Source organism: Meles meles, chromosome 2 (genome assembly GCF_922984935.1).
Source record: "Meles meles chromosome 2, mMelMel3.1 paternal haplotype, whole genome shotgun sequence".
Classification (NCBI taxonomy): domain Eukaryota; kingdom Metazoa; phylum Chordata; class Mammalia; order Carnivora; family Mustelidae; genus Meles; species Meles meles.
The window spans coordinates 101,077,921-101,100,670 of NC_060067.1; the positions used below are offsets into that span (position 1 = coordinate 101,077,921).

At 39.7% G+C, this 22,750-nt stretch overlaps 1 protein-coding gene across 1 annotated transcript in view; it reads left to right on the top strand.

Annotated features, from left to right (window-relative positions):
* CFI (complement factor I) overlaps window positions 1-19,592 on the top strand; it is a 50,419-nt gene extending 30,827 nt beyond the window's left edge. Inside the window, exons 8-14 of the mRNA XM_045998198.1 lie at window positions 727-768; window positions 1,967-2,002; window positions 3,778-3,881; window positions 4,063-4,166; window positions 12,932-13,209; window positions 17,117-17,221; window positions 19,261-19,592. Coding sequence (XP_045854154.1) covers window positions 727-768; window positions 1,967-2,002; window positions 3,778-3,881; window positions 4,063-4,166; window positions 12,932-13,209; window positions 17,117-17,221; window positions 19,261-19,478 — 887 coding nt within the window. The 3' untranslated portion in view covers window positions 19,479-19,592. The remainder of the gene's footprint in view (window positions 1-726; window positions 769-1,966; window positions 2,003-3,777; window positions 3,882-4,062; window positions 4,167-12,931; window positions 13,210-17,116; window positions 17,222-19,260) is intronic.
* The last annotated feature ends 3,158 nt before the right edge of the window (window positions 19,593-22,750 follow it).

Consider the following 22,750-nt stretch of genomic DNA (forward strand, 5'->3'; position numbering starts at 1 on the left):
TGAGCACCACCTTTTGTATTTCAGTAATGGTTCTAATTTTTCCCTCTCTAAGCAAGAGCAAATGAGAAAAGAGATGTAAAATAAAAACATTAATATATTCATTGATCTTTCAGTGGACAGATTAGAATCACTAAACCAAAGGAAGTTTGGAGTATAACTTGAATTCATGTATCCTGGAAAGCCCACCGTTAATAAATATAAGTTTAAAAGAGTTATAAATTTATATAACTGTTGGGGTGCCTGGGTGGCTCAGTGGGTTAAGCCACTGCCTTCGGCTCAGGTCATGATCTCAGGGTCCTGGGATAGAGTCCCGCATCAGGCTTTCTGCTCAGCAGGGGGCCTGCTTCCCTCTCTCTCTCTGCCTGCCTCTCTGCCTACTTGTGATCTTTCTGTCAAGTAAATAAATAAAATCTTAAAAAAAAATTTATATAACTGTATAGTAAACTTGCTGTCCATATGTGTTCAAATATATCCAAAATGTACACCTTTTTAAAACTCAAGTAAAAATTATTTCCTTGATATAATGAAATTGGTGTGTATTTAAATGCAATATGAAACATCTGTTATGTGGTATTAAAAATCAAAGAAAGATGACATACTATGATTCCCTTTTATCTTTGTAAAAAATTAAGTTGTTATACTGTTTCTAAGATATTAATGATTGGTATATATTTTATCCAGGTAAATATTATCTTTGCTACAATAAATGTTTTGTTTTATTTTTAGGAAATGGAAATTCTGAAATTAAAGGCCATCCTGAAATTAAAGGTAAATCTATTTTATATTATAAGAGAAAATTTATATTACAGAAATGAAAACAAGGATAAAGTTTTATAGTTTTATGATATATGTGTATCATTGATATGGTACACACTTTTCTCAAAAATTATCCTCTGCTGTGGTAAATTTTTGTTTTTTTTTTCCATGGGGCTTTTTACATGTGGCTCGAGGTAAAAATTTTATTGAATTCTTGGAATATTGCAGCAGAATTGAAGCAAAACAAAGCAACTGTTGTCTTCTTATATATATTTTTAAAGATTTGTTTATTTTAGCGAGAGAGTGTGTATGAGAGAGAGAGAGAGTGAACTTGGGGAGGGGCCTAGGGAGAGAGAGAGAGAGAATCTTAAGCAAATTTCCCACTGAGCATGGAGCCTGATGCAGGGCTCTATCTCATGATCCTGAGATCATGACCTGAACGGAAATCAATAGTCAGATTCTTAACCCACTGAGCCACCCAGGTACTCCTCTTCCTTATATTTTAACGTAGCTATTAATTGCACATGTTATGACCACGTGTTAGCAATTACTCAGCTTTCTTATTAGTGTAGGCAGAGAGGCCTTTTTAGTGTCAGCTCAGTACTCTCTCAGTCAGTGTTAGTAACTGTTCCCTACCTTATGTAAGGACTTCGTGAATCAGAGTTGAAAAAGCAGCTTTCCTTCTCTGACCCAAGCATTTTGCCTGTTCTAAATGCAAAAAAACACATCACCATGGGTCTCACCATTCACTTGTACCAACAGACACCTCTAGTTGGTGCCTGCAAAATTTCTCCATAGTTCATCCTGAGCCTTCACAATAACCTATATAGAAAGGAAATAAGATGGTGTGCTTTGAGGATTTCTACTGTCCTTTTTAAACAGAGGACAGGTTTTTGGATACCTGGGTGGCTCAGTAGGTTAAGCATCCAAATCTTGATTTTGGCTCAAGTCACAATCTCAGGGTGGTCAGATCAAGACCATGTCTGTGGAGCCTGTCTGTTTAAGATTCTCTCTCTCTGCCCCTCCCCCACTTGTGCTCACCCATGCATGTGCATGCAATTTCTCTCTCTCTCATCAATCAATCAATCAATCAATCAATATAGGACAGGTTTTAAGATAGAAAATTATGATCAAAGTTTAAATAATTTTAATTATTTGATTTTTCTTATGAACACAACCATAAACATTGGAACTTTTTGTTTTATTTTAGGAGAGACACAATTTTTGACTGCTAATATGGATGAAGGTAAATTAAGATTATTCTTTTTTACTAGTGCCCCCCTGGTTTACATTTACATTTTAATGTTGTGTGTGTATGTATGTATACATGTATATGTAATTAATTCAAGCAACAATTACTTTTGCTATCAATGTAAATAGAAAAAAAATAGCATTACTCTTCTCCTTATCACTTTTAAGAAAAACAAACATAAATGCTCCCATCACTCGGCATCAGAAAAATACAAATCAAAACCACAACGAGATACCACCTCACACCAGTCAGAATGGCTAAAATTAACAAGTCAGGAAATGACAGATGCTGGCCAGGATGCGGAGAAAGCGGAACCCTCCTACACTGTTGGTGGGAATGCAAGCTGGTGCAACCACTCTGGAAAATAGCATGGAGTTTCCTCAAAAAGTTGAAAACAGAGCTACCCTATGACCCAGCAATTGCACTACTGAGTTTTTAACCCTAAAGATACAAACGTAGTGATCCGAAGGGGCATGTGCACCTGAATGTTTATAGCAGCCATGTCTACAATAGCCAAATTATGGAAAGAACCTAGATGTCCATCAACAGATGAATGGTTAAAGATGATGTGGTGTATATATATACAATGGAATACTGTGCAGCCATCAAAAGAAATGAAATCTTGCCATTTGTGACAATGTGGATGGAACTGGAGGGTATCATGCTTAGTGAAATAAGTCAATCGGAGAAAGACAACTATCATATGATCTCCCTGATATGAGGAAGTGGAGATGCAACGTGGGGGGCTTGAGGGATAGGAGAAGAATAAATGAAACGAGATGGGATCAGGAGGGAGACAAACCATAAGAGACTCTCAATCTCACAAAACAAACTGGGGGTTGCTGGGGGGAAGGGGCTCGGGAGAGGGTGGTGGGGTTATGGACATTGGGGAGGGTATGTGCTATGATGAGTGCTGTGAAGTGTGTAAACCTGGTGATTCACAGACCTGTACCCCTGGGGATAAAAATACATTATATGTTTATAAAAAAAATTAAAAAAATTTTTATATGAGTTAATTCGCAAGGCTAATTTTGAAGTGAAAACAACATTTTAGACCTATATAATGTTTTTTTTATTTGCTATGAGTTTTGTCATATCAGTTTTGTCAAAAACAACCAGATTTTGAGCATGACCCATGAAAATGTTTAAATCTTCAGTTAGCCTCTTTCTGTCCCACCCATGTACCTTTAGGCAGAACTTCAGAGAATCGAGCCAATTTTCATATTAAGCTAGAATTTTTTTTATTATGTTATGTTAGTCACCATACAGTACATCATTAGTTTTTGATACAGTGTTCCATGATTCATTGTGTATAACACCCAGTGCTCCATGCAATATTTGCCCTCCTTAATACCCATCACCAGGCAAACCCATCCCCTCTAAAACCCTCCCCTCTAAAACCCTCAGTTTGTTTCTCGGGAGTCCATAGTCTGTCATGGTTCATATCCCCCTCCGATTTTCCTCCCCCCTTTATTTTTCCCTACCTTCTCCTAATGTCTTCCATTACGTTCCATAAATAAATGAAACTATATGATAATTGCCTTTCTCCGCTTGACTTATTTCACTTCTTATAATCTCCTCCAGTCCCATCCTTGTTGATAAGACAGAATTTTTAAACAAGGTCAATAGTACCAATTAATATATAAAATAATTTATTAATCAATCCAGTCTGTTTTGTTTTAGCAGTGACTTTACTGTTTTGGTGGCAAAAATAATCAAGAAGTAATGGGTTCAAAATCATAATGATACAATCTCTTCCTTTCTTGAAGAAAGAAAACGGATAAAATCATTTCTCCCTAAAGTGTCCTGTGGAGTTAAAAACAGTGTGCCCAATCGAAGGAGACGAGTTGTAGGAGGAAAGCCAGCACACACGGTAAACCTGTTACTTCCTAGGAGTTTGAAAAACAAAGTTTGAAAAACAAAGAAAGGTGGGGGAGATATGTAATGACAAGAGACTGGGACTTTTGCAATGGACATATCTTAGAGCCACTTGTCTATCGCCATCTGGTAGAATGGCAGTGACCACACTAATGTCTCACTAATGTCTCTTACAGGGTGACTTCCCGTGGCAGGTGGCAATTAAGGAAAATAAGAAAATCAAATGTGGAGGAATTTATATTGGAGGGTGTTGGATTTTGACTGCTGCACACTGTCTCAGGTAAAAATTTCTCCAAAAAGATTTTGGATTCCCTGAAATAATGAAAGTGTGTAATAGAGATTGTGGCAGATGCTAGATAAAAAACATGTGACAAATTCCACTCTCTTGACAGCTAAATCCCCTCCAGTATTCATGACTGGAACCCCAGAGGCCATCCCCCTAGAACCTACTGTGGTCTTCCCTCCCAGATCAAATTATGATCCCAGATGGCAAGGTCAGATCAAAACCAGAGGTACCAAGTTATGTCACGTGACTCATCTGCAGGATGGGAAAGCAAGTAGATACTCTGTACATTTTGTAGAGTTAGGACCAAACTGTTGAGAAGAGTTTATGACTGAAAAGTTGATAAAGAGATGATGCTAACCAGGCATTTTCTATGGTCTCTCTTCAACAAAGATGTTGTTTAAAGAGCCACATGCATTTAAAGTCTTCAAATGCACAAAACTTTTTGGCCCCTTCCACAGACCCTTACATGTATTTGATATGTGTTCCAGACAGTAAAGGAAATGCTCTAAACTCTGAGCTAATTGTCTCACATGCTGCTCTAGTACTGGCTTGCTCGTCCTGCTTGTGTGCGTCCTTGATGTCTCTTCTTCCCATAAGAAGACCAATCATATGGGATTACGACTCCACTTATGTCCTTATTTAAACTTTATTACCTCTTTAAAGACTCTCCCCAAATCTAGTCATGTTAGGGGTTAGGTCTTCAACATATAAATTTTGGGGGAACACAATTCAGTCCATACCAGTGACTAAAGGGCAACACACAAAAGGTGTTGATAACAAGTTAAGGTCAGCTGGAGGACAGAGTTTGGGATTCCAGTCTCAGTTCTGATCTCTCGAATGAATGAAACATCATCTGTTGAGCACCTCTTCCAGACCAGATAATGTGTGTGGCACTTTCACAGATGTTATTTTGTTTTAATATTCTTAACAGCCCTAAAAGGTAAATGTCAGTCTTCCCATTTTGTGGATTAGCAGACGGAGACTGAGAAGTTATATAACTTGGCTAAAGTTACACTTCTAGTCAGCAGCAGAAACATAGTTGTCTGTACCATCTGTCACTGTACAATGCTTTTGCAATATCGCTGACTATATTCTCTATGCTGTATGTTAATCCCCTTGGCTTATTTACTTTATAGCTAGAAGATTGTACTTCTAATCCTCTTCACCTATTTTGCCCTATTTTTCATCTTCTTTCTCCATTTATCTATCGATAGATGCTTAGGTTCTTTCCGTATCTTGGTTGTTATAAATAATGCTGCAGTGAACATAAGAGGCATATATGCCTTTAAATTGGTTTTCATTTTCTTTGGGTAAATACTCAAAAGCAGAATCGCTGGATCACATCGTGGTTCTATTTTTAACTTTTTGAGGAACCTCTGTATTGTTTTCCTTAGTGGCTGTACCACTTTACATTCCCACCAACACGGCACAAGTGTTCCCTTTTCTTGAAATCCTGGCCAACACTTGTTATTTCTTGTCTTTTTGACACTAGCCATTCTGATGGTTTTGATTTGCATATCCCTGATGATTAAAGATGTCGAGCATCTTTTCATGTGTCTGTTGACCATCTGTATGTCTGTATATCATTGGAAAAATGTCTATTCAAGCACTCTGCCCATTTTTTAGTTTTTTTTTAAGTCGTATAAATTCCATGTATATATTAGATATTAACTCCTTGTCAGATTTAGGATTTGCAAATTTCTTCTTCCATTCAGTAAGTTCTCTCTTTGTTTTGTTGACAGTTTCCTTCATCATACAAAAGGTTTTTAAGTTTAATATAATCCCATATTTATTTTAGCTTGTATATTCTTAGCTCTTTTGTCATAGGTTAATTGACCATATATGTGTGTGAGATTTTCTCTGGGCTCTCTACACTATTCCATCAATTTATGTGTATGTTTTCAGGCCAGTACCACAATGTGTTGATTATTATAGCTTCGTAGTATAGTTCAAAATCAGGGAATTTGATACTTCCAGCTTTGTTCTTCTTTCTCAAGATTGCTGCAACTTTGGGGGGTCTTTTGTGGTTCCATACAAAGTTCAGGATTCTTTGTTCTAGGTCTGTGAAAAATACCATTGGTTTTGTAATTTAAAAAATCACATTAAATGTGTAGATTGCTTTGGGTAGTCTAGACATTTTAAAAATATTGGTTCTTCCAATCCACATGGTATTTCTTTCCATTTATTTGTGTCACTTCCAATTTCTTTCATCAATGTCCTATAGTCTTTCACTTAAATTTATTCCTAGGTATTTTACTCTTTTTGATGCAATTTTAGATACAATTATTTTTATTCTGGTAGTTCATTATTAATGTATAGAAACAATATCTGTATGTTAATTTTGTACCCTGCAATTTTACCAAATTCATTTATCAGTTCTAAGTTTTCTGGTGGCATCTTCAGAGTTTTCTATATGTATTATCATGCCACCAACAGATAGTGATAGTTTTATTTATTCCTTATCATTTTGGATGCCTTTTATTTTTTTTCTCTTTTTCTTTCTTTCTTTCTTTTCTTTTTTTTTTTTTTTTTGGTCTGATTGCTGCAGCTAGAACATCCAATACTATGTGAAATAAAAGCGGCAAGGTGGGCACCCTTGTCTTATTTCTGAACTTAGGGAAAGAGCTTTCACCAGTGTGTATGTTAACTACAGATTTGTCATCTGTAGCCTTTATTACACTGAGGTACATTTCTTCTGCATCCCCTTTGATGAGAGTTTTTATCATAAGTGGGTGTTGAATTTTCTTTCCTCCACCTATTGAGCTAATCATATGATTTTTATCCTTTGTTTTATTAATATGGTATATCACATTGATTGAGTTGTAGATGTTAAGCCATCCTTGCATCCCTGGAATAAATCCCACTTGATCATGGTGAAGATGCTTGTAATGTACTGTTGAATTCAGTTTGCTAATATTTTGTTGATGGTCTTTGCATCTATGCTTATCAGAAATCTTGGTGGGTAATTTTCTTTTCCTGTAGTGTCTTTGTCTGGCTTTGGTATCAAGGTAGTGCTGGCCTCATAGAATGAATCTGGATGTATTCTTTCCTCTGCAATTTTTTGGAACAATTTAAGAAGGATAGGTGCTAACTCTTCTTTAAATATTTGGCAGAATTCACTATGAAGCTGTCTAGTCTTGAACTTTTGTGTACTGTAAGATTTAAAGTTAATTTCATTACTTATAATCATCTGTTCAGACTTTCTATTTCTTTGTGATTCAGTTTTGGAAGTTATGTTTCTAGGAATTTATCTATTTCTTTTAGGTTTTATAGGTGTATAGTTGTTCATAGTAATCTCTTATAACCACTTCCAATTCTGTGGTGCGAGTTTAACTTCTCCTCCTTTGCTTCTGATTTTATTTATTTAGGCTCTCTTTTTCTTGACAGGCCTGGCTAGAAGTTTATCAAATTTTTTATCTTTTAAAAAATCTGCTTTTAGTTCTATCGTTTTTTTCCTATTTTTGTCTCTATTTCATTTATTTCTGTTCTAATCTTTGTTATTTCCTTCCTTCTACTAATATTCAGCTCTGTTCTTTTTGTAGTGCTTTTAGGTATAAGGTTAGATGGTTTATTTGCGATTTCTCTTGTTTCTATAGGTAGACCTATATTACTGAGAACTTCTCTCTTAGAACTGTTTTTGGTGCATCCCTTAGATTTTGGACTGTTGTATTTCCATTTTCATTTGTGTCAAGGCGTTTTTGTTGTTTTTTTTTTTTTCTCCTTGATTTTTCATTGACCCGTTTGCTGTTTAGTAACATGCTATTTAGCCTCCATGTGTTTGTGTTCTTTCCAGTTTTCTTCTTTTCATTGATTTCTAGTCTCATACTTACATGGTCAGAAGAAATGCTTGATATGATTTCTATCTTCTTGAATATATTAAGACTTGTTTTGTAGCCTAACATATAATGCACTGAGGAGAACATTCCTGTGTGCTAAAAAGAATGTGTATTCTGTAGTTTGGAAATAAAATGTTCTGTATATATGTATTAAGTCCATCTAGTCTAATGTATCACTTATGGCCCATGTTTCCTTATTGGTTTTCTGTCTGGTTGCTCTATCCATTGATGTAAGTGGTGTATTATAGTGCCCTACTATTATTGTATTACCGTATCTTTCTTTATGTATGTTAATACTTGCTTTATATAATTAGGTGATCCTATGTTGGGTTCATAAATCGTTATGAATGTTATAGCCTCTTCTTAGATTTACCCTTTATGTAATACTCTTCTTTATCTTTTGTTACAGTCTTTGTTTTAAAGCCTATTATGTCTGTTTGAGTATTGCTACACCAGCTTCCTTTCTGTTTCCATTTGCATGGAATATCTTTTTCCATCCCCTCATTTTCAGTTTGTGTCTTCAGATCTGAAATGAGTCTCTCATAGGCAGCATATAGCTGAGTCCTGTTTTTGACCCACTCAACCACTCTATGTCTTTCAATTGGTGCATTTAATTCATTTACATGTAATTATTGATAGGTATGTACTTACTGCCATTTTGTTCATTGTTTATTGGTTGTTTCTATGGTTCTTCTCTGTTCCTTTCTTGTTCTCTGCATCTCTTCCATTGTGGCTTGATGATTTTCTTTAGTTTTATGTTTAAGTTCTTTTGTCTTTATCTTTATTTTTTGCATATCTATTTTATGTTTTTGGTTTGTGCTCACCATGATGCTCATATATATTAACTACATATGTAGCAACCTCTCTCTCTTCCCATATATATAGCTGATAGTTACTTAATATGAACACATTCTAAAAGCACTACATTTTTTACACCCTCCCTCATATTTTAAGCTTTTAATGTCTTAAATAAAAAATATATCTTTTTATTATGTGTATCCCTTAACTGCTTATTTTAGTTATAGTTGATTTTACTATTTTTATCTTTTAACCTTCATATTAACTTTGCAAGTAGCCAATTTACTTTACTGCCTTTACTCTATGTTTACCTATATCAGTAAGATTTTTTTTCTTTCATTATTTCCTTATTTCTAGTTATGGCTTTCCCTCTAACATTTTTTGTAAGACCAGTCTAGTGGTGATGAACTTCAGCTTTTGCTTCTCTGGGAAATTCTTTATCTTTTCTTCAATTCTGAATGATAATCATGCCAAATAGTATATTCTTAGTTGTAAGCTTTTCCTTTTCAGCACTTTAAATATATCCTGCTACTCTCCGTTGGCCTGAAAGTCTCTGCTGACTTATGGGGTTTCCCTTGTTTGTAGCTGTTTTTCTCTTTCTGCTTTTAAGATTTTCTCTTTATCTTTAATTTTTGCCATTTTAATTATAATTTGCCTTGGTATGCATCTCTTTGGGTTCATCTTGTTTTGGGACTCTCTGTGCTTCCTGGACCTGGATATCTCTTTCCTTCCCCAGGTTAAGGAAGTTTTCAACTATTATTTCTTTAAGTAAGTTTTCTGCCCACCTCTATTTCTCTTGTCTGTAGACACCTAAAATGTAATTGTTAACATACTTGATGTTGTCCAAGGTCTCTTAAGCTTATGCTTTTTAAAAATTATTTTTCTTTTTTCTGTTCTGCTTGGGTAATTTACACTATTCTGTCTTCCAGATCACCGACCTGTTCTTATGGATCATCTAATCTGCTATTGATTTCCTATAGAATATTTTTTAGTTCAGTTATTGTATTCTTCAGCTTTGTGATTTCTTTTTGGTTCTTTCTTATCCTTTTCAACTCTTTGTTGAAGTTTTCTCTGTGTTCCTCCATTCTCCCAAGTTCAGTGAGTATCTTTATGACCATTACTTTGAACTCTTTACTAGATAAATTACTTACTTCCATTTCATTAGGGTTTTGTTTTTTGTTTTGTTTTGTTTTTAATCCCTGGGGTTTTGTCTTGTTTGTTCTTTTATTTGGAATATATTCCTCTGTCTGCTGATTTTGTTTGACTTTCTCTGTTTCTGTGAATTAGGCAGAAAAGCTACCTTTCCCAGTCTTGAAGGAGTGGTCTTGTGCAGGTTCTTCCCTAGGTTGACTGTGTGTACTGGAGGCTTTGGTTGACTGGTCAAAGCTGAAGCAGGCATGGGCTAGTGGGTCTTAGGGCATGCTGCACTGGGGCCACCCTACAGGAACAGCTGAAGCTGGGGTGGGTATGGGCCTGGGGGTCCCAGGGTGCTCCATGCTGGAACCACCTGGCTGGAGAGCTGGAGCTGGAACTGGCCTGGCTTAGCAAGTTCCAGGGTGCTCTGTAGCAGGGCCACTATGGCAGGATACCTGAAGCTTGGGCCGGCAGGCTGGGGCACTCCATATGGGTCTGCCCGATGGGATGGCTGGAGCTGAAGCAGGTGCAGACTGGAGGTGTCCTGGAGTACTTTCCACCTGGTCCACTTTGGAGTGAAGGTTGAAGATATAGTAGGCACAAAGAGGGGGTGTCTGGGTGTGTGCTATATTGTGGCAGCCTCAGTGAGATAGGTGGACATGGGATGGGTGTAGGCAGGGGCTTAACTAAAGGGGATGGCTGGAGATGTTAGGGCTAGGAATCTGGGGTCACTGAGACTATAGGCCACCCCAGAGTGTCTGCCCCTACACCCATCTGTGCTATCAAGATGGGGGGGGGGCAGAGGAAACAGACAATGGCACTCACCAGCATCTTCAGGTCATTGAATCAAGTCTGGAATTCCCATTATTTTTTTTTAAGATTTTATTTATTTGACAGACAGAGAACACAAGTAGGCAGAGAGAGAAGAAAGTAGGCTCTCCGCTGAGCAGAGAGCCCGATGCAGGGCTTGATCCCAGGACCCTGGGATCATGACCTGAATCGAAGGCAGAGGCTTTAACCCACTGAGCCACCCAGGCACCCCTGGAATTCCCATTATTACCATGTCTCTGTCTCTCCTACCATTCTCTCTATTGTCCCTCTGTTGTTGTTGTACAGAAGTGGTTCAGTTGGCCTCCCGTTCTTCTTCAGGAGGTATTGCTTTATATGTAGGTGTAGATAGAGTGTGTCCATGGGGTAAAGTGAGTTCAGGGTGTTCCTACACTGCCATCATGGACCACCACTCTCAGTAGTCTTAATCTATGTTGTTTCTACTTTTTTAATGCATATTCTCATGAATTTTGTGGGAGGAAGTGTCCACTTCTCCCTGAGAGAGGCTGAAGATGTCAGATACTTATTTTGCCAAGCTTGTTTGCTTCTGAAATATCTAAACAACATTTTTAACATGGCCCATGAGGCTCCATATGATCTGACCCCTAATGACCTTTGCCAATTTCATCTTGCCCCACGGCTGCAACTCTTGCCGTCTGCTCTACCTGCTGTGGACATCTTTTAGCTACTCATGTACACCTTGCTCCCTGTTGCACAGAGACCTTCATATATTATTTCTCGTGCCTGAAATGATATTTCCCAACCTGTTTCTCTAGTTAGTGCTACTCTTTATTCATACCTTAGCTCAACCTTCACTTCCTCAGAGAATCTTTCCTAACTCCCATAAGTCAAAAGCCTTTTTGATAAGTTCTCAGAACCGCATGTGCTGTTCATTCCTCTCACTTTCCACGGTAGAATACATATCTTCACTATTATCACTATCCATTTACTACTGCATCTTTCCCTAGATCCTGAACTCCATGAAAACAGGAAATATTTCTGATTTTGTTCATTTCTATGTGCCAGTGGAAAGTACAGTAGGTACACACTAAGTATTTGTTAGTAAATTGAAAGAATAAACAGGGTTAACCTTTAAACGATATTCATGATCTCTGATCCTAAAAAAGCAACCAAAATTAATATGATTCACAGCATTCTTGGAACATTATGTATAAATAAAAAGCATCCTGAACACCTCATTGGTTCCTAGAACAACACTATTTAACTGTTAGGTGATTACCTGAGAAAATGATGGTAAATGCCAATTTGCTGGAAACCATGAGGTAAAAAATGGTATGAAAATTGAGTGAGGCATAGGAGCAAGCAATATTTGGCCCATTAACCATTTCAACTAAAATTTAAAACAGTGAATATATGCCAGGTACAATACTAGACGCAGGCATATATCCACAGATGAATTAGACCCCATCTTTGACCTCTAGTAGCACAGTCCAACAGGAAGAAAGGCTTGAGAGCAAATAAATACAATGCAATGTTAACGTGAAGTCAGTCTTTTTTTTTAAGATTTTTATTTATTTATTTGACAGAAAGAAAGATCACAAGTAGACAGAGAGAGAGGGAGAAGCAGGCCCCACGCGGAGCAAAGATCCCAATGCAAGGCTCGATCCCAGGACCCTGAGGTCAGGACCCAAGCTGAAGGCAGAGGCTTAACCCACTGAGCCACCCAGGCACCCCAACATGAAGTCAGTCTTAAACGCAGGATAATGACTGCTATGGTCTCCACCCTGAGAACCTCTGGGTTTGGCAGAGTAATCGGAATGTGTGTCCTGATTTCCCCATTTCCTCAGCCACATTTCTGGCTACGTGCTTTCTGATCTCTGCTTGAATACCTTCAGTGATGATAGTCTCACTCCAGAGGCAGCCAATTCATTCTACTTCTGGGCATCTCTGGTTGTTAGTGGGTTCTTTATGTCCCTTGAGCATTTAAGTGGATTATCCATCTCTTCATTTACCCACTGACTTTAATTCTACCCCATAAATTAAATCACACTTCTTCATTATGCAAGAATTTTTTTTAAAAATCTGGAAAAAGGAAGAAAGTCCTTTAAAAGGGAGGATATAAAGATAAAGCATCAGATGTTCGTGTTTATATTTGGTATTTTTCCTCAATATATCGTCTCTCCCTTTTCCTTTCTGTTACAGCGTCAGTAAACTATACCATTACCAAATATGGGCATCATTTTTAGACTCGTTAAACCCGGACGAGGAACTAATCATTCACTTGGCAAAACAAATTATTATTCATGAAAATTACAACGGAACCACCTATGAAAATGACATAGCTTTGATTGAATTGAAAAAACACTCAAACCGAAAAGATTGTGAGCTGCCTGAATCTGTCCCTGCCTGTGTGCCCTGGTCTCCATATCTATTTCGACCTAACGACAAATGCATTATTTCTGGCTGGGGTCGAGAAAAAGGTACATGTTCTAAAATTTGTTCATCAGACTCCAGGGGTTGAAATTAATGGGAATAGAAATGGATAGGGGCTAATTACCTAGTACTCAGAATCAAATCCAGAAAAATGAGCATTCAGCCAGGGCTAGCTTCCTAGGCATTAGACCTGTACAATTACCCAGCATCCCAGGCTCCAAAGGGCCCCTTGCTTAGTGGACTGCCCTGAAGTCATCATCAATGTCATCATCATGAAATTCTTAATAATTTTTGCAGCAGCCTCCACCTCACATTTTTATTTTTCACTGGGCCCTGAAAATTAGGTAGCTGATCCTGACCCAGATACCTACATACTCTGTGATCTTGAAGCATATATTGAGGGGTAACCATTTACAGAAAAAAAAAAAGGCAGAGTGATGGGGACATATATAGTGTGGACTTTATGGGTTTGTTAGAGAGACAAGGATGGAAGAAAAAATGGTTTTCAAAGGAATCATCAAAGTATAGGTGAGTCAGTAATCCCACAACCCTCTGTTCCCTCCTCCACTCCCCCATTTCCTTGCCTCACCTTCCCCATCACATTCCACAAAGAGGAAGAAAACATAAAGAATGATTTCTTGAGCTTCTAAGAAGACTTGAGGTGAACATTTGTATGAATAAGCTATGTAGACACTTAGGGACAAATTATTAGAAAAACTGGCTAAATAAGTTGGATTAGAATTAAATTAGCCAATGCCTTTCCCTTTATCTTGAAGAGTTAGCTTTGAAATTTAGCTTCCTTTTGACTTTCTACATTCTCTTCGTAAATAACTTCACTACATTGGTCTTATAGACTCATACTCCAACACATTATTTAAAATTGCCACATGGAAAAGTATAAAATATGTGTCTAAATTAACCTGGATTTGTAGACTGTTTAAATACCCAAGACTAAATTTTATTAGTAATTAGTTTATCCAGAAGGCATCATGTCCTTACATTTGTTCCTTAAAAAAAAAAAAAAAAAACTTTTGTTATGTACATTTACAAGTATACAGAAGAGTAGAGATAAAGTATAATAAACCTACTTATTCATCACCCAGTTTCCAGTTATCAATACTCTACCATTCTTGTTTTATCTCTCTGAATCAATCACAAGCTCAGTAGGATAATTAGGGAGGGTTATTTATAAAGGGATTAATTACAGGCATGTGGATAGGGGGTTGGGGAACCAGAAGGACTATGCAGCAACCAGGACCAACAGTTCCAGAACTGCCTCTCTTAGATCGGAAGATGTGAGAGGAAGAATTTACCAAGAGAAAGAGCCTAAGGTAGAGCAGGCTGCCTTAAGAGAAGCGGGGACTTTGGATGGAAGGTTATAGCCAAGCCCAATCCCTTTATACTCTCTCCTTACCCTCCCTTCTTCTGTTGGGGTTTTATGTTGAAAACCAGGGGCTAAGATATTCCTATTGGGGCAGTTCCTCAGATCAGGCTCTTTGGGCAGGGGCCATGGCATTGATGGGTGGAGAATGGATCTGAACATATCCCTGCTACCCCACACATTTTTTCCCCTGGAGCATACTAAATCAAACCCAGATATAATGTAATTTCATCCATGAATATTCCAGCAGATACCTTTACCAGGTAGGGACTTAAAAAAACAAAAGCAAAAATACAACACCATTCATACACAACAAAATGAAAGTGATCCCATAATATCATCTAATAACCATCCCATGTTTAATATTCTTCAATTATTTACAAAATATTTTTATAATCAGGGTTATTTCCATTGGGATCCAAAGTCTGCACATTGCATATTTGGTGGCTATTTTTCTTAAGTCTCTTTTAATCTAGAACAGTTAGCCCTTCCTTTTATTTAAAATGTATTTACTAAAGAAACTGGTTCATTATTTTGGAATTTTCACATCTTGAATTTGTCTGATTGTATCCTTGATGTGGCATTTCACACATTCTTCTATTCCATGTATTTCTTATAGACTGGTAGATTTGTTCTTATGCATTGTTTTACTGGTTAATCAAATACAGTTTAACACATTTTTTGAGCCCTTCACAATAGTAATGCTAATGTGCTAGGATTTCACTGATGAAAAGTATGGACCAGGTCAACAAGGAGTATAGGAGCTATAAGACTGAGAAACAAAGACCAGTTCTCAAGGGACTTATAGTACAGAGGAGCCATCAGATGTGAATGCCACCATCAGACAGCAGAATGTGGCAGGTGCCTAAAGAAATATACAAAACAATGGGGTGCCTGGGTGGCTCAGTTGGTTAAGTGTCCAACTCTTGATTTGGGCTCAGGTCATGATCTTGGGGTTGTGGGATCGAGCCTCACATCAGGCTCCATTCTGAGCATGGAGCCTGTTTGAGATTCTCTCCTTCTCCCTCTGCCCCTCCCCACTCACACTCTCCCTTTAAAAAAGAAAAAAAAAAAAGTATACAAAACAAGAGTTCAGGAGAGGGAGTAATCTCCCAAGCCACTAATTGTTCACATGGTATAGGAGCTCCCAGTTTTTAAAGCCTTCAACTGAGTTAGAAGAAATAATAAATTACTAATTTCTTAAAAAAAAAACAACTCTTAATCTAAAAAAGATAGCATCTTAAAACTAACTTGAAGTAAGACTTGAAGGAGAAAAAAAGAAACTCTTTTCTAATTTGCACGATACTTGGGTGGATTTTTGTGTCCCCCTGCTTCTCAGAAGAGAGAAATATTAGTTTTACTGTTTACTATATCCCCACTACACTGCTAGGGTCTGTGGAGGTGTCCTCTCAAGACAGTCAGAAGCCTCTGTCCACTGATAGTTTCTACAGTAGGTGAGGAGGTAAGTCATTTGGCATAAATTGTTTAGTGTATAATTGGGTTACAGAGTTCATGGATGAATTAATTACATAAACATTTATTAAGCAACTACTTTGTGCTAGCATGAGTTTGCCTGTCAGTCAGGTCCAGTGCTTGCCCTCCTAGAGCATAAAAATTGCCGAAAGCTTGGGGAAAAGGAGGAGGGGAAGATGGGGCAAAGACTTGCTCCTTATACCCAAGACATCTCACCCCCTGTTCTTAAGTTTTTCTCAGCTTCCTGGGCTGTCGATCAGCAACAGTATCTGCTCCTTTTCTCTCCTTACATGAAAAAGTTCAAGCCCTACATCTCCAACTCAAATGAAAAGGAAATCCTAAATCCTCTTTCAAACCACGCAGGAAACGAACTTCAGACACACAAAAACATACACACTGATAACTGCATATGTATTTTCTTCATTTAACTTCTTATATTAAAAGGTCTTTTTCACTTTAACAAGCACCTTCAAAGAAATCAGGGATGTAAGACGATAGGAGCTATTCATGTGAGAAAAGCCCAATCACCGACTTCTCCCCCCCTTCCCCCCCCCACCCTCCCACCCCCGCTGGACTCAGCAATTGGAGGGGAGGGAGTTTCTCTTGTTCATCTCAGAGCAGCCAGGTCTCTGTGAAATGAAAACAACTTCAGGCATGTGTTCACAACTGCCCTTTAACTTTTTTAAAAAAGATTATTTATTTATTTATTTATTTATTTATTTGACAGAGAGACAGTGAGAGAGGGAACACAAGCAGGGGGAGTGGGAGAGGGAAAAGCTGGGAGCAAGGGGCCGTGGAGCAGGGAGCCCCATGTGGGGCTCAATCTCAGAACCTTGGGATCATGACCTGAGCTGAAGATGCTTAACCACTGAGCCACCCAGGCGCCAGCCCTTTAACTGGTTTTAAAAAGAAGATTGGAGATACTGGCCATAGGAGTGGTGTGTGATTAAATATGTTAATGAACTCTCTTCAAAAACTGATATATGTGTTAAGGAGTATATATCATCTTCTCTATGCCTCGTGGCTTACTAAGTGATGAGAGCATTTATTTAGATTTCTCATTTGCAACTTCTCAATGTCTGTTCTCTCCCTTTGCTTAGATAACCAAAAAGTCAATTTACTTCAGTGGGGCGAAGTTAGCCTAATCAACAACTGCTCCAGGTTTTATCCAGGTCGCTATTATGAAAAAACAATGGACTGTGCAGGTAAGCACGGAGTGGTTTCCGTAAGGTCTGTGTCCATACCCCCTACCAGAACCTCTCACCTCCTCACCAAATCCACCCCTCGCTCTGGGCTTGGGCCCTTCCATCGGACCTCCTGGCTGGTGCTTCCCTTGCTCTTAGCTCAATCCCTCATGCTAATACGAAGAGGAAAACAAATCTTCCTTACGCCACCGTATAGTAAGGTGACTAAAAGCACAGACTCTGGAACCAGGCTGCCTGGGTTTTTATCCCAGCTTTTACCAATTACGACTCACGGGGCCCTGAGCAGGCGTCCCCATCTGCAAAACTGGGGATGTTCATAAATGAGGAAACTGAGACGTGGAGCAGTTACCTAATTTGCCTAAAGTCTTACAGACAATCAGTGGCAGATCCAGGATCAAAACCCCAACTTTTTCTAAACAAAAATCTGAATGAGCTCATTTCAAGTCATGTCCGCTTGAAAGTAAATCCTCCCTCCTCAGCACTGCCATGGCACTTTGGACGGCCCCTGCCACCATCTCCTTTACTGTCCCGCTGGTGCTAGCCCCCCTACCTAAGATCGCAAGCTTGCAGGGTTCTTGTCTCACAGAGTGGAACAAGGAATCTCGCAGACACAAAAGGGTGAACTGAAGTGAAAGTTTATTAAGTGGAGGTGAGAGCAGAAAGGAAAGAAAAAGCTCTCCAGAGTGAGAGGGGTCCCGAATGGGTTGCCACTGAGGGCTTTTAGTGGCAGTCTTTTATTGAGAACTGACTGGGAAGCTTGTGGCCCTGAAATTCTTGTGTCTTGGTTTGTTCCTTTATCTCTTGTTCTGCTCTGTCTCCAAGTCTCCCTCTGTCCCGGGCCTCCTATCTCTCCTGCGAAGACCTTATCCCTTCCCTACTTACAGGACGGCCCTTGTGGGCAGAAAGAGCTGTCTGGGACTGTGAGGAATGACTGACTGTATACTTTTTAATGAGTGGGGGTGAGGGATAGCGCAAGTCTCCAGGGAATCTGGAAGCTAGGCTTTAAGGACCTTGAAGGGCAGCTGCTGCCAAGATAAGGTTCCTTTTAAACATTAAGGCACTAAGGCAGCTGGGAATTTCTTGAGGAAGGTCATGCTCTGCATGTTTCAGGTATCTCTCTGTGGGCTGCGAACTGTAAGGAGATTTTAATTTAAGCTACATTTCTTTTGCTTTTGTTTCCCACATCACCAACACAGCTACAACACTTCCTGCTTCTGGTGGTGACGCAAAGGCAGGGAACCAAAGCCAGGGTAATGCATTTACGATGCTTTATTAAAACCACTTATAAATAGATAAATAGTGTAGTCCAGAAAAAGGCAAAGCCATTGATATCCCATAACTTTTGGAATCAGTGATTTTAAAACCTTAGGAAGTCCTAAGAGTGAGAGGAAAGTAAACAGACCATTCCCTGTGCCCTCCCTTCTTAAATGGAGTTCAGAATGACAGAGGACAAAAGGGGAGAATAGCACAAAACCTACCTGGAGGCAGTTATCACAGTTAAGAGGAAAAGCTCGAAGGGTTCTGCCTCCTTGAGTTCAAATCCAACCTCTTGCCACTTAGTAGCTGTTTTGTCTTGGACAAATTAGTTAACCTCTCTGGGCCTTATTTGTCTCATCTGAAAATAAGGAAAATAATGATATTTATCTATCTCATCGGGTTGTGGTTTAGGATCAAAACGATGACTGACTAATACATATGAAGCACTCAATAAGCATGAAGTATTTCATCATTTTCCCAGTCAGCATTTGATGCTACTTACACATTGCAATCTCGTCAGAGTATAAATTTGCAAAAAACAGAGGAAGCACAGGAAGCACTCACTAAATAGGGAGAATGAGCAGAAGACAAAGTGTTTTCCAGCCTGCACCTCGCCAGCTCTATGGCCCAGCATAGAGGGAGAATATGTGCTATTTCCTGTCAGCAAACTGTAAAAAAGCCAAAGCTGGTACACGCATTGGCAGAGGAGATCGGAAGTCGGCATGGCAGCCTCGACAAATGGAAGCACACGTGTGATTTTCTTTTTCCTTTGTCTTTTTCAGGTACAGAGGACGGTTCCATCGATGCCTGTAAAGGGGACTCCGGAGGCCCCTTAGTCTGTAAGGATGTCAACGATGTGACTTACGTTTGGGGTGTTGTGAGTTGGGGTGAAAACTGCGGAAACCCAGAGTACCCAGGTGTTTACACCAAAGTGGCCAATTATTTTGACTGGATTGGCCTTCATGTGGGAAGGTCTCTTATTTCTCAGCACAATGTATAAAATTGTGATCTCTCTCTTCTGCTCTTTTTCCCTTGGGATTTGGATTTTAGTTGAAATGATACTGCGTAATTAGTACTTCTCTAGCAAAAAGATAATAAAGCACATTTTATTGGATATTTTTAAGGTCTCTGTGAAGCTTCTTCCATACTGGAACTTCACTGTATAATTATCAAAGAAATATTTTAGTCAGGAATACATACTTTATTTATTAGAAAATGTGATTAAATGATCTCTTTATACAGGGAGGACATATTGACTATACTAAAGGTTTTGCTCGTTGATTAACACTGGATTCACATAAGCCTGCATTCAAACCCCAACTACTAATTACTTGGCCCTGGGCAATTTATTATCTTCTTTGTGTCTCATTTTCTACCTTTGAAATAGAAACTAGAAGTTTGGAAAAAATGAAACCACATACTAAATGAAATGTTGGCATAGTACCTGACACAGGAACATACCTGACCTCACAGCTCTTGTCCCGTTTCTCTGCTTCTGAAAGTATTAAAAATTCTCCTGAAAGATTTATCTTTAGTTCCCCATTTCACAAGTCCTCCTTGACCCTCTCTTTAAACCTCTCCACAGATACTGTCACCTAACCACTGACCTCCTTGGGCTGGGAGAACTCACTTAGAGAGTAGCTAAGTGACTGTGGGTCACTTAGCTACTCTCTTCTCCCCCTGCCCCAGCAGCAGAAGACACAGTGGGTCCGTCAGGACATCACACTCTCCACCTGGCCTGCTGCCTTCCAGGCTGGTCCCAGCCTCCTTCCTAGTCTCTTCCTTCTGGTCACTTCTTCAACTTTGTGCTTTCCCTAGCAATCTTACCTAGAGTCAGCTCTACATCCCACCCACAGTCCAATGGCCCACGAATCTGTGTCTCCAGCCCTGATCTTCCTAAATCCCACACTAGTATTTCACTGAGCACTTAACTTCTCCACTCCAACATCTAATAGCATCTCAGAAGAAACAGAGCCGACTCAAAATGGCCCCTTCTTTATCTAGTTCCTCCCTTCTTAGTAAATGGCATTTACTCAGGGATCTCCTGTGGAACCACTGAACACTGGGCAACAGTCTCTTTCTGTCACGTGACCCTGGTTTGTCTAACTCTTCCCCAGGATGCTCGCACACCCGCTCCTGCCCTCTGCTTACTACACTGTAAGACAGAAGAGAGACTGTCTTCCTTCTGTCCGCAGCACTAGCACTTGGTTCATAGGGGTCCTCAGTGAAGAAACATTAGCTGCTTTTATTATAATTTAAAATGCAGCTGTCATCATCCTGAAGACTGAGGTTTATTTTTCACATAGATATTACCTTCAATCCCTAGGTTCAGTCCTAGATAAAGCCTAATTGTTTTAATAAGAGAAATGCCCATTTCTATATATATTCCAAAGTTGTTTACTGCCCAGATTGTTTTCCTTTTTAAAAAATTCGATAACATAAACTTAAATTTTTTTAACTGCTTTAACCATTTGAAGTGTACAGTTCAAGGCACCTGGCTGGCTCAGTTGGTTGGGCAACTGCCTTTGGCTCAGGTCATGATCCCAGAGTCCCAGAATTGAGTCCTGCATCAGGCTCCCAGCTCCGTGGGGAGTCTGCTTCTCCCTCTGACCTTCTCCCCTCTCTCCCCCTCCTCCTCTCTCTCCCTCTCTCCCCCTCCTCCTCTCTCTCCCTCTCTCTTAAATAAATAAATAAATAAATATCTTTTTTAAAAATGAAGTGTACAGTTCAGAGGCATTAACTATGTTCCCTTGTTATGCAACCAGGAATTTTTCATCTTCCCAAACTAAAAATCTGTGCCCATTGCACACTAACTCCTCCTCCCCTCCCATGCTGCCCAGGCCTTTGTCACTGAATGCAGGAAAATATTTGGTCATCTATGGCTGTGGAAGAAAGAACCCCACATATTTACTTAAATAATTGTTTTTTATTTTGTTCACATGTCTGGGAATTCACTGGGGTCAGCTGGCCATTTCTTCCATCCTCTAGTGTAGTTACTATCAGATAAGGAGGGCTGGGCCAAGGATCATCTTGAAGGCTTCTTCACTCGTGCATCTGGTGCTTGGGCTGGGAGAACTCAGACAGTGGGGCTTCTCAGGCATCTCTGTCTACGTGGGCTTCTCCATTTGGGCTCTCAACATGAGGACTCAGGGGCTCTAGACTTCTTACATAACAGCTTACAAGTGTTCCAGGAGAGCCTGAAATTGAGGACAACCTCTATAAACCCAGCCTTGGAAGTCATGGAGCCTCACTTTCATCGCAGACCTGAGCAGGTTGAAGGGAACAAATATAATCCATCTCTTGATGGGAGGGGTGTCAAAAAATCTGTGGTGTGTTTTAAAACTTCCACCATGTCCTGGCCCAGTAAACGTGGAGCATGTAGCATCTTTGAAGATGCCTGGATATGAGGACTAAGGGCTGAAAGCTGGGAAAAGGTAGCGTTGTGGCCCCTGGAAGGATGAAGCCAGTCTGCACAGTGACCTGGGACCTGGAGGCTTCACAGTAGAGTGGAACAGAATTGGAGCCTGAAGAGTGAAGAGCCAGCTTCCCCATAGTGACACCATGTGACCAGAGCCTGGGAACAGCAGGAGGGAGATGACTGGACTTCAGGATTCTCTTAGTCAAGAGGTCTACGGAAGGGCTCCTGGCTGCTGACCACAGAAGCCAATCTAATAGATTTAATGTGGGGGGGGGGGGGAGGAGATGTGTTCAAAGATATTATGCAGTTCACAGAATCTCCAGGAAAGCCAAAGAGTTGGCTGCGCATCTGGGGATAATGCTCAAGGGGCATTGTAGGCCTGCTTATCAGACTCCCACTGCCGCTAACTCGGGCGGCAGGCTCCACACTGAGGCTGGGCACTGGACCCTACTGTTGACCTGCTGCTGCTACTGCTACTTTGCCTTAGCGTGGTCTTTCCTGAAGGTGCTCAACAAACAGAGCTCGCTAGACAGGGAGTGCTGCCATCATCTCCTGTTTAACTCTCAGAGCTCACTATCTTATGAGGGAGACAGAAAATATTATAAAGCTGCACTTTGCCAGGGACAAGAGAGAGGAAAACTCAAAGGAGACCCATAAATCAGTCTGAAGTGTCTAAGAAGCCCTCCCCAGAGTTGAGCATGACAGCGGAGGGGGTGCCCAGGGTGCAACTGAAGAGCTGGAAAGGGAGAAAAGGGCAGATCAGAGAGGCAGTCATGCTAAAGAGTGGGGACCACTGAAAGACTTTGGGAAGTTCACCCTGGAGGCATTGAGGAAGATGTATTGGAGGGGGTGAG